We start from the raw sequence: 21,789 nt of genomic DNA, 5'->3' as shown, positions 1-21,789 counted from the left end.
TGCTTGGTTTATGACCATTGGTTGTACACTACTTTTCACACTGTGGGATACTATATAAGGTATAATAATTCCATCTATACATTCAGACATCACTAGAAAATGGCAAACTCGCTATATAGTGGACTAGTTAGTGATTTTAGACACAGCCCTAGTTTCCTTGCAAATATAGGCAGATATCAAGTTTGATTGCAGTGTCATATCCTACTTAAGAAAAGTACACAAACCACAGTCAAAGTTTCAGTGTTTCATCTCCGCTGTAAGTACTGCGCATAGGATGCATAGGCATATTCCATATTTATGAAACCTCTGTGTATTTTGCTTGACTCAACTTTCTAGAGTTTGGACTCACTTTTTCATACTAAATATCCAAACAGTAGTTGTTGCAGTAGTTTGTGAACAAACAGTGTGAACAGTATAAACAGAGCCTTAATTTAATCTCTGGACTGCTGTTTGGTGTTGTGTTTTGGCAGCAGTCATTAATCAACTGCTTTGCTTCCAAAAATAACCTGGAAACATGGATATTTTTACATTTTTGTATGCTTGTTTTTCATCTCATATCACATTTGATTATCTTGTTAACACCCAGGAAATGATTCAGGAAATATTATTTTCAATGTTTCAAAGTTGAGGAAACATACAAATATAAAGACATCTTTTTTTGCAAAAAGCAATAATTATTAACATCTAACAGGGTTACTAGTAGGGGTAGAAACTACTCTAGTATTTTCCAGTGTTGGTCGATAATGTGTTCCAGTAACACTTGTAAAAAATTAAATTAAACAAAATTTCAGCACTAATATTACAGTTCCCCCAAAAACCAAATAACTCATTGCAACCGTACTTTTGTTGTCATCCCCTTCAGAGTTGAAATCTGACAATCAGTTACATCTGTGAATTAATTTTTTAATTGCTGTGTTATATTGTAATTTCTTTGATTCTGTCCAGAGGAAAGATGACAAAAACATCATAGTCAAATGTTAACTGTGTGCAGGTAGTGGTACTAAGACCATTTCTATTGCGAGTACATTGCCTCAAATCTCCTGGAACAGCTACTATGTCCAACAGCACAGCAACATGACACTCCAGTAAATACTCACTACCAAAGGTGAGCCCTCTGCGGCCGCAGCCTGTATTTAGGCAGATCCTTGGGAAAATATTGGTCACAGGCAACAGAAAATCAATTGCAAGCTATTTAACCTTAGCTGTGCTTGATGCAGATCATCCTGACATTGACACAGAGACAAACATGAAGGCTGAATTTTGAGGAGAAACAACATAAGTACCAATTTTGTGGAGCTTAACAGAAAAGTAAGACACCCAGTAGTGTAAAGAGTAATAAGTAAAGTAATACTATTACTTTTGAGAAGACTAATGAGTAATGAGTTATACATTACGTAATAAGCCCAACGCTGGTTGTTTGTGATTAACTTTTTAACAGCTGCCAGTAATGACCATGGGTTGATCTGAGCAAATATATGGGTATTAGACAGATGGTGTGATTCTCTCTACTTTCTCTCTTCCATTCTGTGTACTCCCCCTGGCATTTTGTTCATTACTGTACACCATTTCATTCAATAAAAAGTAAATGAAGTAGGAAAATAAAGCTCTGGCAATTTAGCAAATATGTTTGCTCCTTAACTTGGCTTGGTTTATTCAAAAAACATATTTGTACCATCAGCTCCTGTCTCATGTTGTCTGAAGCGCTTAATAATCCGACAGAGGAGGTTAAAGAAGCAGTGTTTAAGATTCAGGGAGATTTTGTGGAATCTAGTGGCAAGGATTGCAGATTGCAACCAGCTGGAACTTCTCTCAGTTATAATTCCTTCAATGTTTATTGTTCAGGAAGTTTTTTTTACCGGGAGCTGAATTATCCACAGAGGTCTCTTCCTCACCAACACAAATGGACCAGGTAATTAAATCAACAAAAACACTAAATAAAGCAGTTTAATGTTATAAATAAGACTTTCTCCTACAACTTTTGGAACTTGCAGACAGGCTGCTTGCCCAGTGCCTGCTACAGTATATGTGCTCACCTTATTTCTGATCAGACATTCAGGATATTTCTACCTGGAGCGAATTATCCACAGAGATCTCCTCCTCTCTAAAACAAACAGACCAGGTGGTTAAAACCAGTAAAACACTGAATAAAGGAGATTAGATTGATAGAAAAAAGCAGTGTTTTAACGATGCTGTCATTGCACAGGGGCCTCTAACTAGGGTGGCCAACACAAAAACGCAAATGTCCCTATCTAGAGTCAGTGATGGGTTTGTCCATTCTGGGCTTCTGTAGAAACACGGCAGTTTAACATGGCCATCTCCATATACGAGGACCCACTTTCTATGTAGATATAAATGTCTCATTCTAAGGTAATGAAAACACTAAAGAAAACATACTTATTATATTCCATTTATGCCAAAATATCCTCTACATTCTACACACTGAATGTTGCAACACAGCCAATAAACTATGATAGCTTTGTACATTTTGTACTCTTTGCCTCTCCGTCTCCCCATGGTTCAGAAGACGATCAAACTTAACTATCTAGAGGAAGTAAAAGTCAGACCAAGGCTTAGGTGAACCTGTGGAAGGATCATTACTGGATGTCACACAACATTTACTTCACATATGTCCGTCCTAAGTCTATCCATCCTGGAAGAGAGATCCCTCCTTGGTAGCTCTTCCTAAGGTGTCTCCCATTTTTTCCCATTAAAGGGGTTTCTTTTGGGGAGTTTTTCCTCATCCACTGTGAGGGTCCAAGAACAGAGTGATGTCGTATGCTGTAAAAATTGTAATTTGTGACATTGGGCTTTATAAATAAAACTGAACTGTATTCAGAGAATTATAATAAGTAAGAGTATGAAATAGAAATATATACATATAAAGCAATAAAATAGAAAAGAAAAAGTATATTAAAAAACAAAAACAGAATGTGCAATATGCTACAGTGTTTAACACTAGTACTTCAGATATAAAAATATTAAAAATAATGTAAAGAATGTAAATAATAAAGTAAATATTAGAAATATGTACAGTTATGCGCATGATAAAGTAGTATACTGACAAAATATTGCACAGTTGAATAATTGTACAGAATATTGTGGCAATTGAATAACTGCACCCAATAGATAATTATGAATTACAAATTGAGAAGATAAATAAAGTCCAGATGCCAGTCTACTGACTCAGAGCAGCTGACACTGAAGGAGAAGTTGTACAGGTTAATGGCCACAGGCAGGAATGACTTCCTGTGGCACTCTGTGGTGCATGTTGGGGGAGTAAGTCTGTCACTGAATATGCTCCTGTGTCTGACCAGCACATGGTGGAGTGGATAGGAGACATTGTCCAAGATGATATGTATCTTAGACAGCATCCTGCTACAGTGCCATCAGAGAGTCCAGCTCCACCCCCATTACATTACTGGCCTTGTGAATCCGTTTTTTGAGGCAGTTGGCGTCTGCTACCCTCAACCTGCTGCCTCAGCACACAACAGCAAACATGATCACACTGAGTACCACAGACTCATAAAACATCCCCAGCATTGTGCGGCAGGTGTTTAAGGGCCTAAGCCTTCTCGGAAAATAGAGGCAGCTCTGGCCCTTCTTATAGAGGACTTACGTGCATTTGGACCAGTCCAGTTTATTATCCATATGCACTTCCAGATACCTGTAGTTCTCCACAATGTCCACAATGATTCCATGAATAGAAACAGGGGTCACCACTGTCTTTGCCCCCCTCAGATCCACCACCAGCTCCGTTGTCTTTGTCACATTAAGATGCAGATGGTTCTGTTCACAATATGTGATAAAGTCACCCACCACAGCCCTGTACTCATCCTCCACACCCTTACTGATACATCCAACAATTTCAGAGTGCAGAGACAACTGCAATTGCTGAGACTGTCCTCTGTGTTGCCCCAGTGTAGCTGAGCACTATGTCTGACACACAGTGTTGCAAGCGCACATATTGTAGTCTCATCCACCTGCATGGCTGTCAGCTTGGACCCGGCCGGATGGTGTTGAAAGCGCTGGAGAAGTCAAAAAACATGACCCTCACAGTGCTTGTCAGCTTGTCCAGGTTAAGTGTAGGCATGGTTTAGCAGGTAAATGATGGCATCGTCGACCACCGGTCGGTGCTGGTAGGCGAATTGGAATGGGGCTAAGAGGGGTGACCTTGAGCCGGAGCTGCTCCAGGACAAGTTTTTCCAGGGTCTTCATGATGTAGAGGGTTAGCACTAGTCTCTAATCCTTGGAGCCACTGGGATGCGGTGTTTTTGGCACAGGAAAGAGACACAGTGTTTTCCACAGCGGAGGCCCTCTGGAGACTCAGGTTCATGTTGAAGATGTGGTGAAGCACTCCACACAGCTGGGGGGGCACAGGCTTTGAGCACCCTGGGGCTGACACCATCATGGCCTGATGCCAGCCTTGCTCGAGGGGAGTCTGGACAGCTGTCTTCTCAGATGGTCAGCTTTGAAGCACACTGTAGAGGTCACAGGTAAGGGAGCGGGAGAGATGCAGTCATCAGGATGGAGAGGGCAGTTAGCCTGGGAGCCAGAGGAGGGGTGAGAAGGACCATTACCTCTCTCTGTGGAACAATGACGACCAAGAGGGAGACATCTGGACCTCAGGGTCTTCTACTTCTGACACATTGCAAAGAGTCAAAGATTATTCTTCTTTGTAGTCTGGAGTCATGCTTTAGAAAGACATGGTAACCTCTTACACTCCTAGTGAAGATAATACACAAATACAGATTACGGTATTATGAGAAGTTTTGGCTCAAGATTGATTACCCCTGCCAGGCTTACTTTGAAGTTGCTGACCAGAGTGGGACAATGTCCCTTGTGCTTTGGAATTAACTTTGTCCAGGGTTTTACCAGAGACTGAGCATAGGCACGGTGTTGTACATTCTGTTGTAGGCAGACAAATGAGTAAAGCCGGGGGGTGGCAAGGGACACTGTCAAATCTGTTGAAGAACAGATTCAGTTCATTGGCCCTGTCCATGCTGCCTTCAATTCCTTTGTTGCCAGTCGGCCTGAAACCAGTAATGGTCTTAGTGCCACTGCAGACCTCTCTCATATTGTTCTGCTTGAGTTTCCGCTCTAGCTTCTGCCTATTCTTTTCTTTAGCCTCCATGATCTTCACTTTAAGGACCCCTGTACTGTTCTCACCACCTCCCTAGCTGAAAAAGTCATCTTCTTGTCATTCAGGATGGCTTTAAGGTCTTTTGTTACACATGGCTTGTTATTTGAATAACAATGGCCAGTCTTGACTGGAACAGTGCAGTCCACACAGGAGTTTATGTTGTCAGTGAGACACTCTGTAAGCCCGTCCTCTCTGGTTGGACAACTCACATACTGGGTGCAACTGGGCAGGGTGGTTGTCATGGTAACATGGTTGAAGTCACGTGAGATTACGATGAAGGCCATCAGGTGTTGAGTCTATGGCAGCGTGTATGACGTCATGTCGGGCTGGCTGTAGGCAGGATGTAAACAGTCACAACAATGGCATGTAAAATATCCCTTGGCAACTTATGACCCATGATAGGGTGCTGGGTGGCTCTGCACACCATTTTCTAATTTACAAAGAAATTGATTCACGCTGGAATTTTTCAGTTTTTCTTTTATCATACTTGTGATATACATTAAGCTGCCTTTATTAGACCATGCAGCAACCACCTTGACAAATGCCTACCCGCAACAGCATTCCCCAAAAAAGCAAGGCATTCATAAAAGCAGCTGCTATCTCTACAGTCTAAGGGCCAACAGGGCTTATGCCTGGTATTAAAATAAGTCAGTCATAACTTGGCATTCGAAAGCACTGGTCACACAGAAAGTGTTGCAGAGACGGGAGGAAAAAGAATGTAAAATAACATCAAAGATTTAAAATGTAGGTTTCCATCAAGATAGACAAACAACCTGAAGATGTAAAGGTTCCTCTGCAGCTGTGTGATAAGAGGCGAGGTTCTATGTGTGGTTCTGCAGCTGAAACCTTCTGTTGGGTTTCAGGTTGGGCTGCCATTTTCTGTATTGATTGGATCAAATGCAACACAGAAAGGATACAAGAAGCAATGCAACTCAAATTGTTACTGAACCTACCGTATGCTTTTAATTGAATTTAATTCAACTGATTGACAGTTGACACTTGTGACTTATGATGTCTGCACACAGATTTGGCTGGGGAAGATCACTGAACACTTCTCTCCAGGTTCAGCTCAACAACTAAGAAGTATTTATTGAAGTGTGGGTGTTTATTTTGAATGCTTAAAGAGCACATCAGCATTTTGGGAATGGGTCCTGCTTTACATTTTCTTCACCAAAATCAACCCAACACAACCCCTTTTTAAAACTGAATTACTTGGCCCATATTTCATGATGTCTGCATGTGTCAGCAAGAAACACCAAATTTAATATAACTTAGAAATATCTGCTTTGAAGGATGAGATTGGACATAGCGTATTCTATATTACTATTAATGTCAAGAAATTCCATGAAAAGACTTAAAGCAACAATGCGACAATCTGTCTAAAAAGTGTGGAGTCTGGAACTTGATATATCTTCATCCTCTGTGCAAAAGTGCTTCATTGTCATCCAAAACTATTAAAAACACAGTGAGCCACACAGTTACTTTGGATAATACACCCATTACCATGAACACACACGCTGTTTATTCTGACAGAAGTTTATCACAGATAAACTGTCCTGCTGTCTTAAACACTCAGCAGAGCACCAAATATGGATTGATCTGCTGCTGAAATGCACTATTTCTTCCCTTTTGAGTAATGTTTGCTTAAAACTACAGTACCGTGCTCTTTTGGGAAACTACTGATTCTTTTTCAAGATGAAGCATTTGTGGCTGCTTTAAATACTTATGTCTTCAGTAGGACCCAATTAAGTTGGGGTCCTGCATGGGTCCAATTTTCAAGATCCGCCCCGACCCGACCCGGCGATGTACAAACGTGCACCCGAACCGCAAACCCGCGCATCAGGCCAATTAGTACCGCAACCCGGTCCGACCCGTTGAAACACGACCCGCAGCCCGACCTGTAACCCGGATTTAAAGTAATCATTTTGGGTCAAATTGGCTGAATATTGGGGCATCGGTGGCTTAGTGGTAGAGCAGGCGCCCCATGTATAAGGCTGTTGCCGCAGCGGCCCGGGTTCGACTCCAGCCTATGGCCCTTTGCTGCACGTCACTCCCTCTCTCTCTCCCCCTTTCACGCTTGTCTGTCCTATCCATTAAAGGCTGAAAAGCCCCCCAAAAAATATATTTAAAAAAAAAAAAAAAAAAATTGGCTGAATATTGAACAGCATATCGCCACAGTTAAGGTGCCAGTAAGTAAACAACGACCTGAATGAAGCAGCTCTCACAATAAAAACCTGACTTACCTGACGTAAAAGCACTCGTTTGTTACGTTTAATGCTTTTAAACTTTTAATCTATGTAAAGGAACTTTAAATGTGTAATAATAGACTTACTTTCTGTCCAGAGCGACGTTCAGCAGTTACGAGCTGTCACGTGTTTTTAGAATCCATCGAGGAGAGAAGTAATCCATCAGGGAAACACTTCAGAAACATTATAAAGTGATAGTTGTACATTTTATCCACTTACTTCTCAAATACCTAAATAATTATTTACTGTTTTGGAAGCGGCGCTTGTTAGACGGTGGCAGCCATGTTGATTCTGTCATCCAATCACAAATTGTGTTATTAGATGGTGAAACGCCTAAACAGCTGAACCAATGACCGTTGCGAAATAGCGGAGGCGATCCTCAGAGAGTAAATAATGACCAAGATAGTTATCTGTAGTTTACCGAACTAATGACTGATGTGTTCATCTAAAACCCGGGATCCAACCCGCATGTTATTTTTTCCACCTAGATCCGAACCTGGGAAAAAATGTTTTTTTAAAAACCACCCGCAAATCAGCTGTTGGGTACCCAACCCAGTGCAGGACTCTGGTTGGGGTTGAGAGTTTGTTTGTTTGTTTATTTGGATCCCCATTAGCTGCAGCATAGCTGCAGCTATTCTTCCTGGGGTCCATGCAACAGACTTCCATTATGTGTTTACATAACACAAAACATACAATACACTTAACACTCAACATACATAACACATAATATAACAAAACATACAACACGACATTGCACAAAACATAACACAAAATTATAACTAAGATAAACAAAAACAAACAAGAAAACAAAAACTATACACAATCATAGACAAGACAAGCTCCCAATAATATTTAACAGTAAGTACTTATAAAACAATGACTATAATTATTCCATCTGTTCATATGTGGGCATTATGAAAGACACTCATTCACACACAACTACGAGACAAATCAAAGGATGAACTCTTATTTAGCCAATGTTCTATTTTAACCAAGTCCTTTATTAAATCATATCAATGTTTTTTTAATAAAAGATGCTTTTTAAGTAAAATTTTGAATTGAGTTTTACTTTCTTCCTGCATGATGTGTCTCGGGAGTGCATTCCATTCCTGCATGGCCCTGTAAGTGATTGTTCTTTTAATTGCATTTGTTCTTGCTTTCGGTAATGTGAAATTTCCTTCTGTAGCATGTCTGGTCAAATAGTTATGTCTATCTAAACTAAGAGATAAATTCTTATATAAAATAAATGGGGTCTTCGTAATAAAAATATTCCTCATAAATGAAAGCAATGAATAAAGTAATCTGTTTTTGACAACCAACCAACCAAGACAGTCATGCATTGCCACAAGATTTGCTCTGTAACCACAATGGAGCGCTATACGTGCTGCTCTGTTTTGTACTGTCTGAAATTTCTTTAACTTCTCTGCTGTCACATTTGACCACACAGCTGGACAATAATCAAGATTGGATAAGACTAAAGCCTGAATCACCTGCTTGGTTGAGTTGCATGTCAAGAACTTTGCACATCTTCGCACAACAGAAACACCATTTCCCATCTTTGTGACCATCTTATTTATGTGTGTAGACCATGATAATTTATTATCTAGCGTGATTCCAAGTAGTTTGGTCTCTTGGACTTGTTCAACTACCACATTGTTTATACAAATATTCAGACCAGGCATTTTACTAATAGCATAATTTGAACCAATAATGATGCTGTTTGTCTTAGAAACATTAAGAACTAATTAATTTTTGTTTATCCATTCAACCACTGACCTTAACTCTGAATTTAAGATAACATTTAACTCAGAACCTGTAGCTCCAGACGTGTATATGGTAGAATCATCGGCATACATCGAAATACTGGTCTTTTTTAAAACATGTGGCAGATCATTTGTAAAAATTGTGTATAGGAGTGGCCCAAGGCAACTCTCACAGGCAGGGTCAGGAAGTCAGTGTTTTTTCAGTGGAGATGAGGAAAACTATTAAGTGAATGCAGGTGATAGTGAGTCAGTGATCTATTTCTCATCATTTGGGAGTCAATTGTAAGCTCTATCCCTTATTATATCAAAATAAGGAAAATCCCCTTAAATGTATAGAATGTGCTATAGGATGAGGAACTGACAAACCACAGTGCTGTGTGTCCCATTTTAATGTGGTTGTTTTGTGTCATGGTTAATAAATATAAATAATCATAAATATAAAAGATAACCATATGTTAATGTGATCATCTCAAGCCCTATGCATGATGTATGGTGATGCTAGAAATAATCAAAATGAATAGAAAATACACCCTTTTTACCTCTCTGCAAACAGTTACCTTACTTAGCCTCTCAGCATCACCAACACTATGCAGGAATGTTCTGCTAGCAAAGAACCTCAGTGCAATACAGACTGACTGCACAGTGGACAGAGACTGGCTGTGGCATGTGATCTTTATAATGTGTGGTTCCAGCAAACTGCATAGATACACTATGCTTTGCCTGCTGAACCGGTACCTCTCCCACAGATAGGAGTCCGTCTGTATCAATGGGTTGGTCCTGTCCTGGACGACCCTTGGGGCTGGTGGTGGTTGGAAGGCCCTCTGGACAATGGGGGCCTCCTCATCAACAGGATCCTTGATGAAGGGGCATGCCATTATTTCCTAATCTACTCTCTCTTGCTCTGTCTCTGTGTCTCTCTGGGTGTGTCCCTCTCCTTCTCTTGGATGCACTCCTCATATGGCCGTTGTCAGTTGACCAATTGGCTGTGACTTTGCTGGCCAATTGGAAACAGAGTGGGGTGGGGATGGGAAGGCAATCACATATTCATGTTATTTGGTGTATACAATCTTTTTTAATGCCTCAGTTTCATTTTATTATCAATTTGTTTTTGTTAGTTTGATTTTGGCTTTATTGTTGTTTTAAGTGTTTTTTTAATTATCTTATTTTTATTACATTTTAACACTACGAACCCTAACCCTAACCCTAACCCATAAAATATATAACATAATTAATTAAAAAACAAAACAAATTATTACATTTTAATTTGTTTTGTTTTTTAATTACTTATGTTATATATTTTATGATCTACATATTATTTTATCATTACATGACAGTTGTGAGTGTGTAAAAGCACTGGCAAAACTGTCTTTTAAGTGTCTGTTCTTGTCTATTGAACATTTTTTGATCATAGATTGATCATAGATGCCTTACTTAGCGTCAGCTGGGGCCAGGTGATTTCATTTGATGGAACGGGTTGGAGCTAGATTGGGAGTTGGCGTTTAGTCAAACTTCAAGATTAAACTTTAGTCTGGATATTCTTAGCTACACTGATGGAATACCCCCCAGGTTGGTAGAAGCAGAAGAAGAAGGGAGCGGGGAGACTGAGGCAAAACAGTACTCAGGCATCATAAAGAGACAGATAGGGTTAAGAACTCTGCCCTTGAGCATGAGCACCATAACTGCCCACTACTGAAAGTGCTGTGGAAAGGAAACGAAGTAGACCCAGCATTTTTGGATTTGTTTCTGCTGGTCCCCATTTTTTTATTTACAGGACAGCATTCCCCAGCACCGATGAATGACTGAGGAAACAGATGTTCCCCCTTTGGCAGGGGAAGTCATTTTTCAGTCATTTTATTTATTTGTAGGCATGTAGAGTAATTTGACGTGATGGGTGAGTACAGCTATGCTTTTCAGCAAGTGTCTAACTCACTTTGCATTGGTTTTACATAATCCTCCGAAGACAAATGTTCACTGCAAACACTGAGTTGTCTCAGCCTTGCACGTGAAGTGTTGATGTCTATATTCTGTGTAATTAGCCACAGCTGTTTATATTTCTTTGCTTAAACAGCTGAGAAAAACTCAATTGCACACATCGGGCTCTAGTTTCGCAGACCGGGCGAGGCGGGGGTGCAGCGCACCTGCGCTTCGCCAACTGGGTGTGGCCAGGCGGATTTTGCAAGTTTGGCACACCGTGCGCCTGGCGCAGCTACTCCTCTTTCCCACCTACGTCCCTCTAACCGGCGCAAGTCAGAAAGAGGGAGGAGAGAAGGCGTGAAGTGGGTTTTACACACATCACACCAATCAAATGAGCCCCTCTCCTCGCCCTTAAATGCGCCGCGCAAAGGCGTAATGAGAGTTGACTCAATTCACCATGGCAGAAGAGAGCAGCAGCGTCAGACAGCCAAACTTCTCCCAGGAGGAAACTGATGTTTTGGTCTGGGAGGTCCAAGCTCGCAGTGTCCGAATATACGGAACTGTGAGCAGACCTCCACGGGCTGATGATGCAAAGGTAGCCTGGGAGGAGGTCACCACAATTGTAAATCAATGTTGCGTTTCTCTCGTGCATGCGCGCTCTCTCTTTCTCTCTCGCAGTCTCACTCTGTTTCTTTTCTTTTGACTTTTCTAAGATGACAGATGCTGAATATATACTCCCTATCTGATGCTGTGGCTGTTTGTGGTTGGCTGAGAGGGATGTGAACTCATTAGTTTGCAGCTGTGTCAAATCAGGTTGGGTTTCCATTACGCGTGCCAAACGGTGCCAATTCCCTTTGATCTGACATCAGATGAGAGGGGACAGTCAATATAGAGACACATTTATGTGCTGATTGCAGATAGTTGCATTGAATAGTGTTTTTTTGGGTATTTATTGCATCGTTAATGTGCCTGACATTTTGGAAACCTGCCTGTGAGGTTTTGGTGACATGTACGCACTGTCCACCGGTCAGCCAAACTTCGGCTTACACCGGCTGCGCTCCGCCTGCGCTCCACCTACACTCCACCTGCGCTGACAGTAGACACGGTTTCAGCTGGCGAGCTTTTAGCGCACTTTCGGCGAAGCCTTTTGGCACGACACTGTCACTGCGCCAAGCTGGATCTGTCGACACCTCCCCCTGCTGGGCCGCCACACCCATCTCAGCGCACCTCGGTCTGCCAAACTACCAAACTGAGCGAGCCTCAGGTTGCGCTGCTTGAAACTAGCTCTGCGCGGGGTTCGCCACCCTGCGCTGAGCCGGGAAACTAGAGGCCATCATCTTAGAAATCTCCAGAAAAGTTAAATTTGGTTTTCAGTCTGATCTTGCCACAGCACTTCTTGACCCAGACAGGTGATGTGTAAGTTCACGGCACTGTTGGGCTTTTGTGTTGGAATATGGAAGTTAAACGGTTGAGAAAAGTAGTGCCAAAGGAAAGGGCTTTTGTGACAGCAAGGTAAAGCAGTGAAAATATTCCCAGTATAACATCCACTTAGACTGATATTGATTTTTTTAGGTTGGACATTTTTTTAAGTGGCCAAAATATTTTTTGCTTTAAACTCCCATCCACAGCATTACTTAGCTGAGCTTCTAGGGTGCTGGTCTCACCTGCTTCTCCAAACAGGGAGAGTGCCAACCACCATCTACTGTATGTAACACATTGACTATGGATAAGTATGTCATACAGCCCCACTTTGGAAAATCTGAGCCATCCCTTTAACGGCATAACAATTCTTCAAAAACTACAGCCAACAATAAATAAGAAAAATAGAACTGCCACCTCACGGTTGTGTACCTCCACGCACCAGTCAAGTTGCACAGAAGATATCAGCACAGTTTCAAGGTGAACACCCAAGATTAGTGTCACCAATTATGTATCTGTCAAAATGTCTCTTCTATTCCTCAGTTATGATGTTGAATTGTGGCCAGAAAAGTGTTTATGCAGAACTTTATGATGTCACACTGAAGTTAACCTTTGACCTTTTGAATGTAAATGTCATCTCTTCATTGTTTTATCCTAATATAGACTTTTGTGTGAAATTTTGAAACAATTAGCATGCATGGATTCTTGAGTTTTGGCCAAAAACATGTTTTGTAGGGTCACAGTGATCTTGACCTTTGACCACCAAATTCTAATAAGTTCATTGTTGAGTCCAAGTAGATGTTTAAGCCACATTTAAGGACATTCCCTCAAAAGGTTCTTAAGATATCATATTCACAAGAATGTAACATACAAGATCACAGTGACCTTGACCTCTGACCTATGACCACCAAATACTAATCAGTTCTTCATTTAATTCAAGTGAATGTTTGTGCCAAATTTAAAGACATTTCCTCAAGGTGTTTTTTTTGAGATTTTGCGTTCACGAGAATAAAATGGACGGAAGGTCACAGTTTGACCACCAAAATCTAATCATTATATCCTTGAGTCCAAGTGGACAGTTGTGCCAAATTTGAAGAAATTCTCCCAAGGTGTTCTTAAGATATCACATTCACAAGCATAAAATGGATGAGGTAAAAGTGACCTTGATCTTTGATCTCTGACCACCAAATTCTACTCAGGTCATTGTTAAGTCTAAGTGGATGCTTGTGCCAAATTTGAGGAAATTCCCTCAAGGCATTTTTGAGATATCACATTCACAAGAATGAAAAGGACAAGGTCACAGTGACCTTGACCTTTGACCACTAAAATCTAATTAGTTCATTCTCAAGTCCAAGTGGACAGTTTGGGCCAAGGGAGGGATGGATGATGGACAGACAACCCAAAAACATAATGCCTCTGGCCATGGCTATTGCTGACATGGAAGCATAAAAAAGCATCTCTCCCAGTTCAATCAATCATAATGTATTAGGCAAAACACTCATACACTTTCATACCAAAACTAAATGTTCTATCATTGAGCCAATAACTCAAGCACTGAAGAAAGCAGCCACTGGTAACATGTGTATTTGACAACTGTTTGTAACATTGTCAGAATGTTGGCGCCAAAGCAGAAACAAAAGAAGAAAAGATTATAGTCAAGGGTAAAGCCCCTGCACCAACAAAACTACAGCCTATCTGAAGTTTGTGTGTCCTCTAGCTAACTCAGGATTAATGTGTAGTAAATGTAATGACAGTGCATAATGAATTATAGTGTCTTTCATATCTTCATCTTTGTAACAATGTAACGTATCAATAAAAGAGTAGCTCCACTATCCAGTATCAAATTTGACAATGTTATCAATATCAAAGTATTTCCCATGATACTGAACTGAGCCCTAACGTTTGTTTTCTTTTACAGATCTGCAGCACAAAACAAACTGAGTGACGAGACTGTAAGAGGCTCTCTAGAGCTGTGGATGTTTCCAACTTGTCTTGAACTCCTGCGTGCAGAGAATTGGAATCAACTTAGAATCTAAAGTAAGCCTTTGCTTCAAAGAGCTTGGACTGACACCCTACTGTATCAATCAGTATGTGTGCTGTTGTTTAGTGTTGTTGCTCATACCTCAGTGTTGAGTTTAAGTCTGCGGACCCCCAGGTCCACCCCTGTAAAGCTCTCATCAGCAGCGATGGTGTCAATCTTTATGAACTGGTTCTCCCGTACAGCTGAGCCTACTGCTCTGTCAGACTCATAGTAGTACAGATTGAAGGTTTCCTGTAGAATAAATAAGGTAGTATGAGTACAGAATGTGTGTTGATTGTGTTACAAAAGGATACATTCTTACCCAATTTACTTTTAGTACACCAACAATGAAAACAAATGTAAATGCAACCAAGACGCTTGGCAGAAACACTGAAATTACCTCAGGTGGTAGTGTAAATTTCATTGAAAAGTTTTTCTTACCACCTTTTTTTGGTAAGCTCCACATCTACTTTCCTACAAAGGACTGTTTGGTCTATATTTGATCCTTAAAGGGATAGTGCACCCAAAAATGAAAATTCAGCCATTATCTACTCACCCATATGCCGACGGAGGCCCTGGTGAAGTTTTAGAATCCTCACATCCCTTGCGGAGATTGGCGGGGGGAGCGGCTAGCACACCTAAAGGCAGACGGCGCCCCAGACTAACGTCCAAGAACACAAAATTGAATCCACAAAGTATCTCCATACTGCTTATACGTAGTGATCCAAGTGTGCTGCAGCCCCGACGTAAAAAGTTGTTTGGAAAAACGTCATATGAACTCTGTGAACTGTTTTGAGCCTCACTGTAGCCTATAGCTCTGATTGCTTCTCTGTGCTCTGTGCTCACATGTGCACGCTCAGGGTGATCGGTGATGCACAGTCTCTGAAGAGCGGCAGTCTCGTCAGTACTGATGTCCAGATTCTCAAGTGCAGGCATCGCCAATTCCCAGTCTGGGCAGCAAAGACTTTCCTCATCCGTTAGCATTGCTCTACATTTGAAACAACCACACTCGTCCAGTAGCCTGAGTTCCGCATCCGTATACCCGGGCACAAACAAATATGGCTCAAACAAAGAAATGCTGTTCCTCCTCAATTTCAAAGTCTTCAGACATGTTGGGCTGTCCTTTGCTAAAAGACCATAGTGCAAATTATCTTTTAGCTCTGTGGTTACTGTTGTCTCCCCCTTGCGGTGAATGTGTCACGTGATGTAAACACGGGTGAGCAAAGCTCATGCTTTCGCTAGTCTCGCACAAGCTCATACACATGAACACGGAGCACAGAGAAGCAGTCAGAGCTACAGGCTACAGTGAGGCTAAAAACAGAGTTCATATGATGTTTTTCAAAACAACTTATGCCGGGCTGCAGCACACTTGGATCACTACGTATAAGCAGTATGGAGATATTTTGTGGATTCAATTTTGTGTTCTTGGACGTTAGTCTAGGGCGCCGTCTGCCATTAGGTGTGTTAGCTGCTCCCCCCACCGATCTCTGCAAGGGATGTGAGGACTCTAAAACTTCACCAGGGCCTCCATCGGCATATGGGTGAGTAGATAATGGCTGAATTTTAATTTTTGGGTCCACTATCCCTTTAAAATGAAGTGGCAACCTTCGGGCCTGAAAAATGAAGCCAATGAGTAAGTGCCAAAAACTGCAGCTCGCTGAATTGTCTCTTGGCTGACCCAAAAAGCAAGTCATTCCCCATAGACCCCCATGTTAAAATACACAGCAGAAATAAACATATTTACAGCCTGGTAAACAAAACGGTTAAGTCTCTATGCAGAATTTTTCCTGTACATGACAACTGTACATGTCGTGTTTTTTTTAATGACGGCCTACTGCCTGGGCCACACTGCCTGCGTGAGCAGTGTGTGTGTTGTGGGACCTCTTATTTTTCTTTGCTGCCCAGGTTAACTGCTTTCAGTAGTCACACTGCCTGTGTGAGCAGCACTCTTGTTTTTCTTGTGCCGCCCAGGTTAACAGGTTTGAGCAGCCACACTGCCTACTGCCTGCATAAGCAGCATGTTTGTGTTGTGGAACCTTTTGTTTTTCTTTCCCCACCCAGGTTAAGAGATTTGAGCTAATCTAATCTAATCTAATCTAATCTGCTCAGGCGTGGCCTGGCTGCTCCTCAGTTATGGAACATCTAGAGAATGGAACATCTAGAGAATAGGAGTCTGGCCTTTTTTCTTTTTCTTTTTTTTTCCAGCAAAAACAAAATGTGAAAATAGTCTTTTTGTGGTCCAACAGTCATTGACATGAAAACACCTTTCAATACAGTTTTAATTTTCTTTATCTTCTTTATCTATCACAGTAATGAAAAAATGAATGAATGAATGAATTTCCTGTTTCCATTTCAAAATAAAAGTTCTCTGTTAACATGTCTGTGGACAGAATCCCATTGTTAACACAAGGCTTTTTATTGTGAAATATATGCAGGACCGTGTAGTTGACAGTGCATTGGCTTGAATGGTTCCATAAATCATATGGACTACCGGCTTTTACATAATGTAACCATGGCATAACTCCAAATTCACAAAGTACAGGCATAGCTGTAGTTGTCATTTTTTCAGTGTGTTTTCAGTTTCTGGAAGTTAATTGTACATTTTTGTCATCTGAAAAAGTCTTGTTGAGCATTTGATTGTACTAAAAGACTCTAAGAAATCAAATTTAGTTTTACTACAAGTACGTGTTGTCATAATGTTTTCAAGCATGTTTTTGCCGGCGAAAAATAGCATTGGCATTAGTATTATCACAGTCAACCATTTCTAAAAATCCATCGCGCTAACCAAGCTAGTACTGGGGGCATCTCCACACTGTCGACCAAACATGTTCGTGTCTGGCTCTAAAAAAATCCGAGATGGCGATACCAAAATGCCAGACTTGAAGCTTAAAGAAGGGAGTCCACAAACCAATGGGTGATATCACAGTGGCTACATGCGTGGACCGCGGAACGCATCTGAACAAAGGGGGGCCATAATTTCAAGTCACACGGAGGGGGTGGGGGGGGGGGGGGGCATATGCATTGAAACAGACAATATTACTGACGTTGCGTTATTCCGACGCCACACAGTCACATCTACAGTACACGCATGAACACGAACACAGGCTTGCTCAGATTAACCCCTCTGATCCCACTCTAACATTCACAGACAACAGGCCAAGCCTATTTATACATAAACGCACAGATGAGGCCACAGTGGAAGCTGGAGTAATTTGATCATTTTGTTTTTTCTGTTTACTTGAAGAAATTCAGATATCGACTTCTGTCTCTTCATTTTCCCAGATGCAGCCAGCGCAGGTGCCCGCCGTTAGCTCGCGACGCTCATGCATGACATATTGATAAACAATGCACTTGATAGGCACACTAATATCAAATTAATATGCAGCAGTCAGTGGGAGTGTTTTTTTATCGGCAGCAGTTGATGAGAGTGAGTCAAGGTGTGTGGTGACTTAAAAACACAGATAGACTACAACTTAGGCTTTTATTCATATAAAATAGTTTGTCAGAGTAGAGCCCTGCGCGGGACTGTTTTCTTCATCACGCTCCTGCCCGCTCCGCTGAATTTCTGACCATTACCGCCCGCAACCGCAACGTGTGTATGTCCACTCCCACCCGCTCCCACAAAACTCTGAGAATTTATGCCCGCACAGTAATAGAGATCAATGATTTTGTGTCTTCTCCCGTCCCGCAAGAGAAAACACGTCATTTTATAGACTATTAATAAAGAGATTCATGGGGTTGTTTGTTTCGTTCCCCTGGTCTGCATGTCTTTTGACGCACTGGTCAGGAATAGCGCTCCTATTTTGTTGTTTTCATTTAGTTTTTAATGAAATAAAGGCTGTTTCATATTCTATTCCCCTCCTCTGTATTTATTTAGGCTATTTTTCTACCTTTAGGCCTATATAATTACGCAGTGATTGAGGTTAAGGCAGGCCTGGCGCCAGGATGAAGTTACTGAGGAAGCGGTTAAAAATTAAGAGGGGGCAAATCTTTATTATGCAACATAGGTTCACACAGTGAGTTATAAAGAGCGGGCAGCCGTGAGTAATTGTCGCTCGTAATGACAGCTCGTCGCCGGTGAAACAATAAACTGCACGTCTTCTTTCATGTTTGTCTCATGACAGATGGAGCTGACAGACAGACAGACAGACAGACAGACAGGTGGAGCAAGTGGCAAATTGGTATGAAAGCTGGTTCAGGGCATATTCGTCCATTTATGAATAAATATGGAGTGGAAACGCTCATGCATGCGCACCAAGTTCCTGTGTTGACATCCCGTTGCTAGGCTACATCTTCTTCTTCTTATTTTTCTTCTTCTTCTTCTACTGTTTAATGGCGGTTGGCAAACAGCGAATTGGCCCATTACCGCCACCAACTGGTGGAGTGTGGATCAAAATGACTATTACTATTTGCGTTGGGTCAAGCCAGGTCCCAATGCAACCCTCTATGTCAGAGTACAAAAGTTACCTGGGCCATGCCCCCCCTGCCCTCAGCTCAGGCTATTTATTGTAGCCTATGATTAAAATTAACTCACTACCAAGCCGCAGAACGGCTACAAGTTCTCATTTTTTTTTTTTAGTTTTGATGGTTATGATTATTTATGCCTCATATACATAACTGCAGTGCTTTTATAAAGTGCCTTAGTGTTAAAATGCATGCCCCGTAGCTACCCAACACGGACAAATTATTTGGTACAACTGTTCTTTTCACAGATTAAGTTGAGCAGGATGTCAAATTAACCAAATGTCACAAAAGTCCTTCAAAGAAAAAAAAGTAATTTCATAATTATGTTTAAAGGCCATTGTGAGTCTTTAAACTGTGTAAGAGTTTAAATAGACTTCATCTCAGATTGTGATTTTGAAATGCTAACTATATACACTAACATGAGTTAAACTAATTAATTCAAGAACTCTATTTTACAGCTTTGTCCCCTTTTTTCTATCCCCTCTACCTTCCCTATCCTCTTCTTTCTGTCTGAGTGTTATTACCTTGCAGGTGCCCAGTACTCCAGGCATGCTGTTGCAGTCTCTCAGGGTGAACTTGACCTCAATGTAGATCCTCCTTGCTCCCTCTCGAGGGATCCAGCCCGTCCTTAGCCAGTTGTTCTGGCTGGGGCTCATCACGTTACAGACCTGAGTCAGAATAAGTGTCAGAATCAGCAACTCTGGCAGCAATACACATCAACAATAAAAACAAACATTATTGTCCAGGAGCTATGTGTGGCTTTTGTTTTCCTTTTTTTTGTTTGTTTTGGAAGATGTCCCCACTCCTGTATAATGCTCTGTTGTTTTGAAGCACGGAGCACCTGGCTGGAGCTCTTCACAACAGCTAATATGTATTAAGGTGAGAAAGCCTGAGCTGACATCGAGATGAACCTTTACTCAGTATGGCAGACATTATGGTAGACACTGACCACTTCAATCGGCATTTGACTGACTGCTTGATCTACTGAAATCATCGCATTATCTTTTCTTATTCTATATTATCATACATATTTCATTTTTTACATTTTATGTGGCTTATGTTACTTGCTAATGGTAGAATGCTCCATACTACATCTATAATGGTTTAGGACTTTGGAAATACACAAGTAACATGCCCTGTCCCTGTAGGTTTCTGGGCCTTGCGTATTTCGTATGCTGGAGATATTTTGTTTGCTATATTCATATTTTATTTTGCTGTGGTTATTTTATATTGCAGGGTTTTATATATTGTTGAAATTATTTTATTCCTGTCGTTGAGATTCACTGGACCACAGATGATTTGTCACTTTTTAAAGTCTAAACTGGACATGTGAAGGCTTTTCTTCTCTGCATGCTCTTTGTTCTTCAAGAGAAGACAACTATCTGGCCCTTATCTCCACAGGATGCCGTATTCTGTGTGGACAGTACTTTTATGGTGTCATGTGAGTCTGTGATGTCACCAGGCAAACTCTAAGAGATAGTGTTGTGACGTTCACGAACGAACCGATTCTACTGACCGACTCGTTAACATGAACGATGGGAACCGAGTCGCAGGTGGGAACCGTTCTTTTTTTTGTTTTGTTTTGTTTTTGTTTAAATATCACTGTGTGCTCCTCCTTTGCTCCTCCCCTGAGCAAAATTCATTGTAGCCTGCTTTGTTTTTTAATGTTTATTTCTAAGTGTTAAGGTCACGGTGTTGCATGAATAACAAGTCATGGTAGCTTTACACACATACAAACAATTTGTATAAAGGGTAAATCCAAAATAGTGATGTCACTGTCAAAGCAGAGTGATATGGTGCAACCTTGTGGAATATTTACAATGAATCTAGATCAGACTTTAAAATCTAGTCCACACATGTCAAATGAGGTTATAATCAATATTTCAGAATAATTCAAACTCAGATATTGGTGGGATATCTAATTTTGTGTTATTTTGTTCCAAATCTTATCCCATCATACCTCCCAGTGATTATTTCCAAGATAAAATGAGTTACCACCAGGCTGGCTCCTTAAAACTTAATAAATATAAAAATCAGTCAAATGAGCCAGTTTTTTGAACGGCTCTTTGAAAGGAACGGCTCACCAAGATCCGGCTCCCCTCAAAGAGCCATAAATCCCATCTCTACAAAGAGAAGTCTTGCATTCTTCACTCTCTATGTCCTCTTTCCTGCTGGTCCCTTGACCAGCCCAGACAGGCACTCTCTTGCTCCTGGGCCTTTGACCGGCCTAGACGGCCTCTTTCTTCCTGAGCTGCCAGCTCAGACTCTTGCTCCTTGCTCACAGACTTGTGCTCTCCTGGACCATGACCTTCATGCCACAGCAGGAGCAAAACCAGGAACCAGGGAAATTAGTGTGCAAATACAAGGTTCGCTAACTTTCCAGCAAAAAGCATAACCAAGTTCAGTTAGCACCCCAACATCTAACTCTATAAGGACCCCGAGCAACCGGCTTCCTCGAATCTGCACCTTTGCAACAAGGACACAACAAAGACTGCACCTGGAACCACAGCTCTTTCCAGCTTTCCCCTGCCAGCTAACAAAAGCAGCACAGCTCAAACCAACTCTTCCCTCCATCCATTCAAGAATTGGTAACGTAACAACTGGGCATAGCTTTATCACAGCTGTACACGCTAAGCAAGACTGTTTAACTGAATGTATGTGATTTAATGCTGTTTATTGAGTCACTGTTGTGATTGTTTGCAGTTAAGTTATTGGTTAGTTGGCTTCGCCAAAGCTAAGTGATGTTAGTTTGCTAATGCAGTATACAGACAATGTCTTGCACTCAACTAAACATCCTCTGCACTAATCCAGACTGTTTGCAAC

General features: G+C 41.3%; 1 protein-coding gene across 3 annotated transcripts in view; it reads right to left on the bottom strand.

Moving 5' to 3' along the window:
• epha8 (eph receptor A8) overlaps window positions 1-21,789 on the bottom strand; it is a 391,056-nt gene that overhangs the window by 226,384 nt on the left and 142,883 nt on the right. For all 3 annotated transcript variants that reach the window (XM_049570869.1, XM_049570874.1, XM_049570881.1), the window contains 2 exons: window positions 19,491-19,634; window positions 14,605-14,754 (listed from right to left, as the gene is read on the bottom strand). In XM_049570869.1, coding sequence (XP_049426826.1) covers window positions 14,605-14,754; window positions 19,491-19,634 — 294 coding nt within the window. The remainder of the gene's footprint in view (window positions 1-14,604; window positions 14,755-19,490; window positions 19,635-21,789) is intronic.

Source organism: Epinephelus fuscoguttatus, linkage group LG1, assembly GCF_011397635.1.
Source record: "Epinephelus fuscoguttatus linkage group LG1, E.fuscoguttatus.final_Chr_v1".
In the NCBI taxonomy this organism is placed as follows: domain Eukaryota; kingdom Metazoa; phylum Chordata; class Actinopteri; order Perciformes; family Serranidae; genus Epinephelus; species Epinephelus fuscoguttatus.
This window is presented reverse-complemented; position numbering and strand designations above follow the sequence as displayed.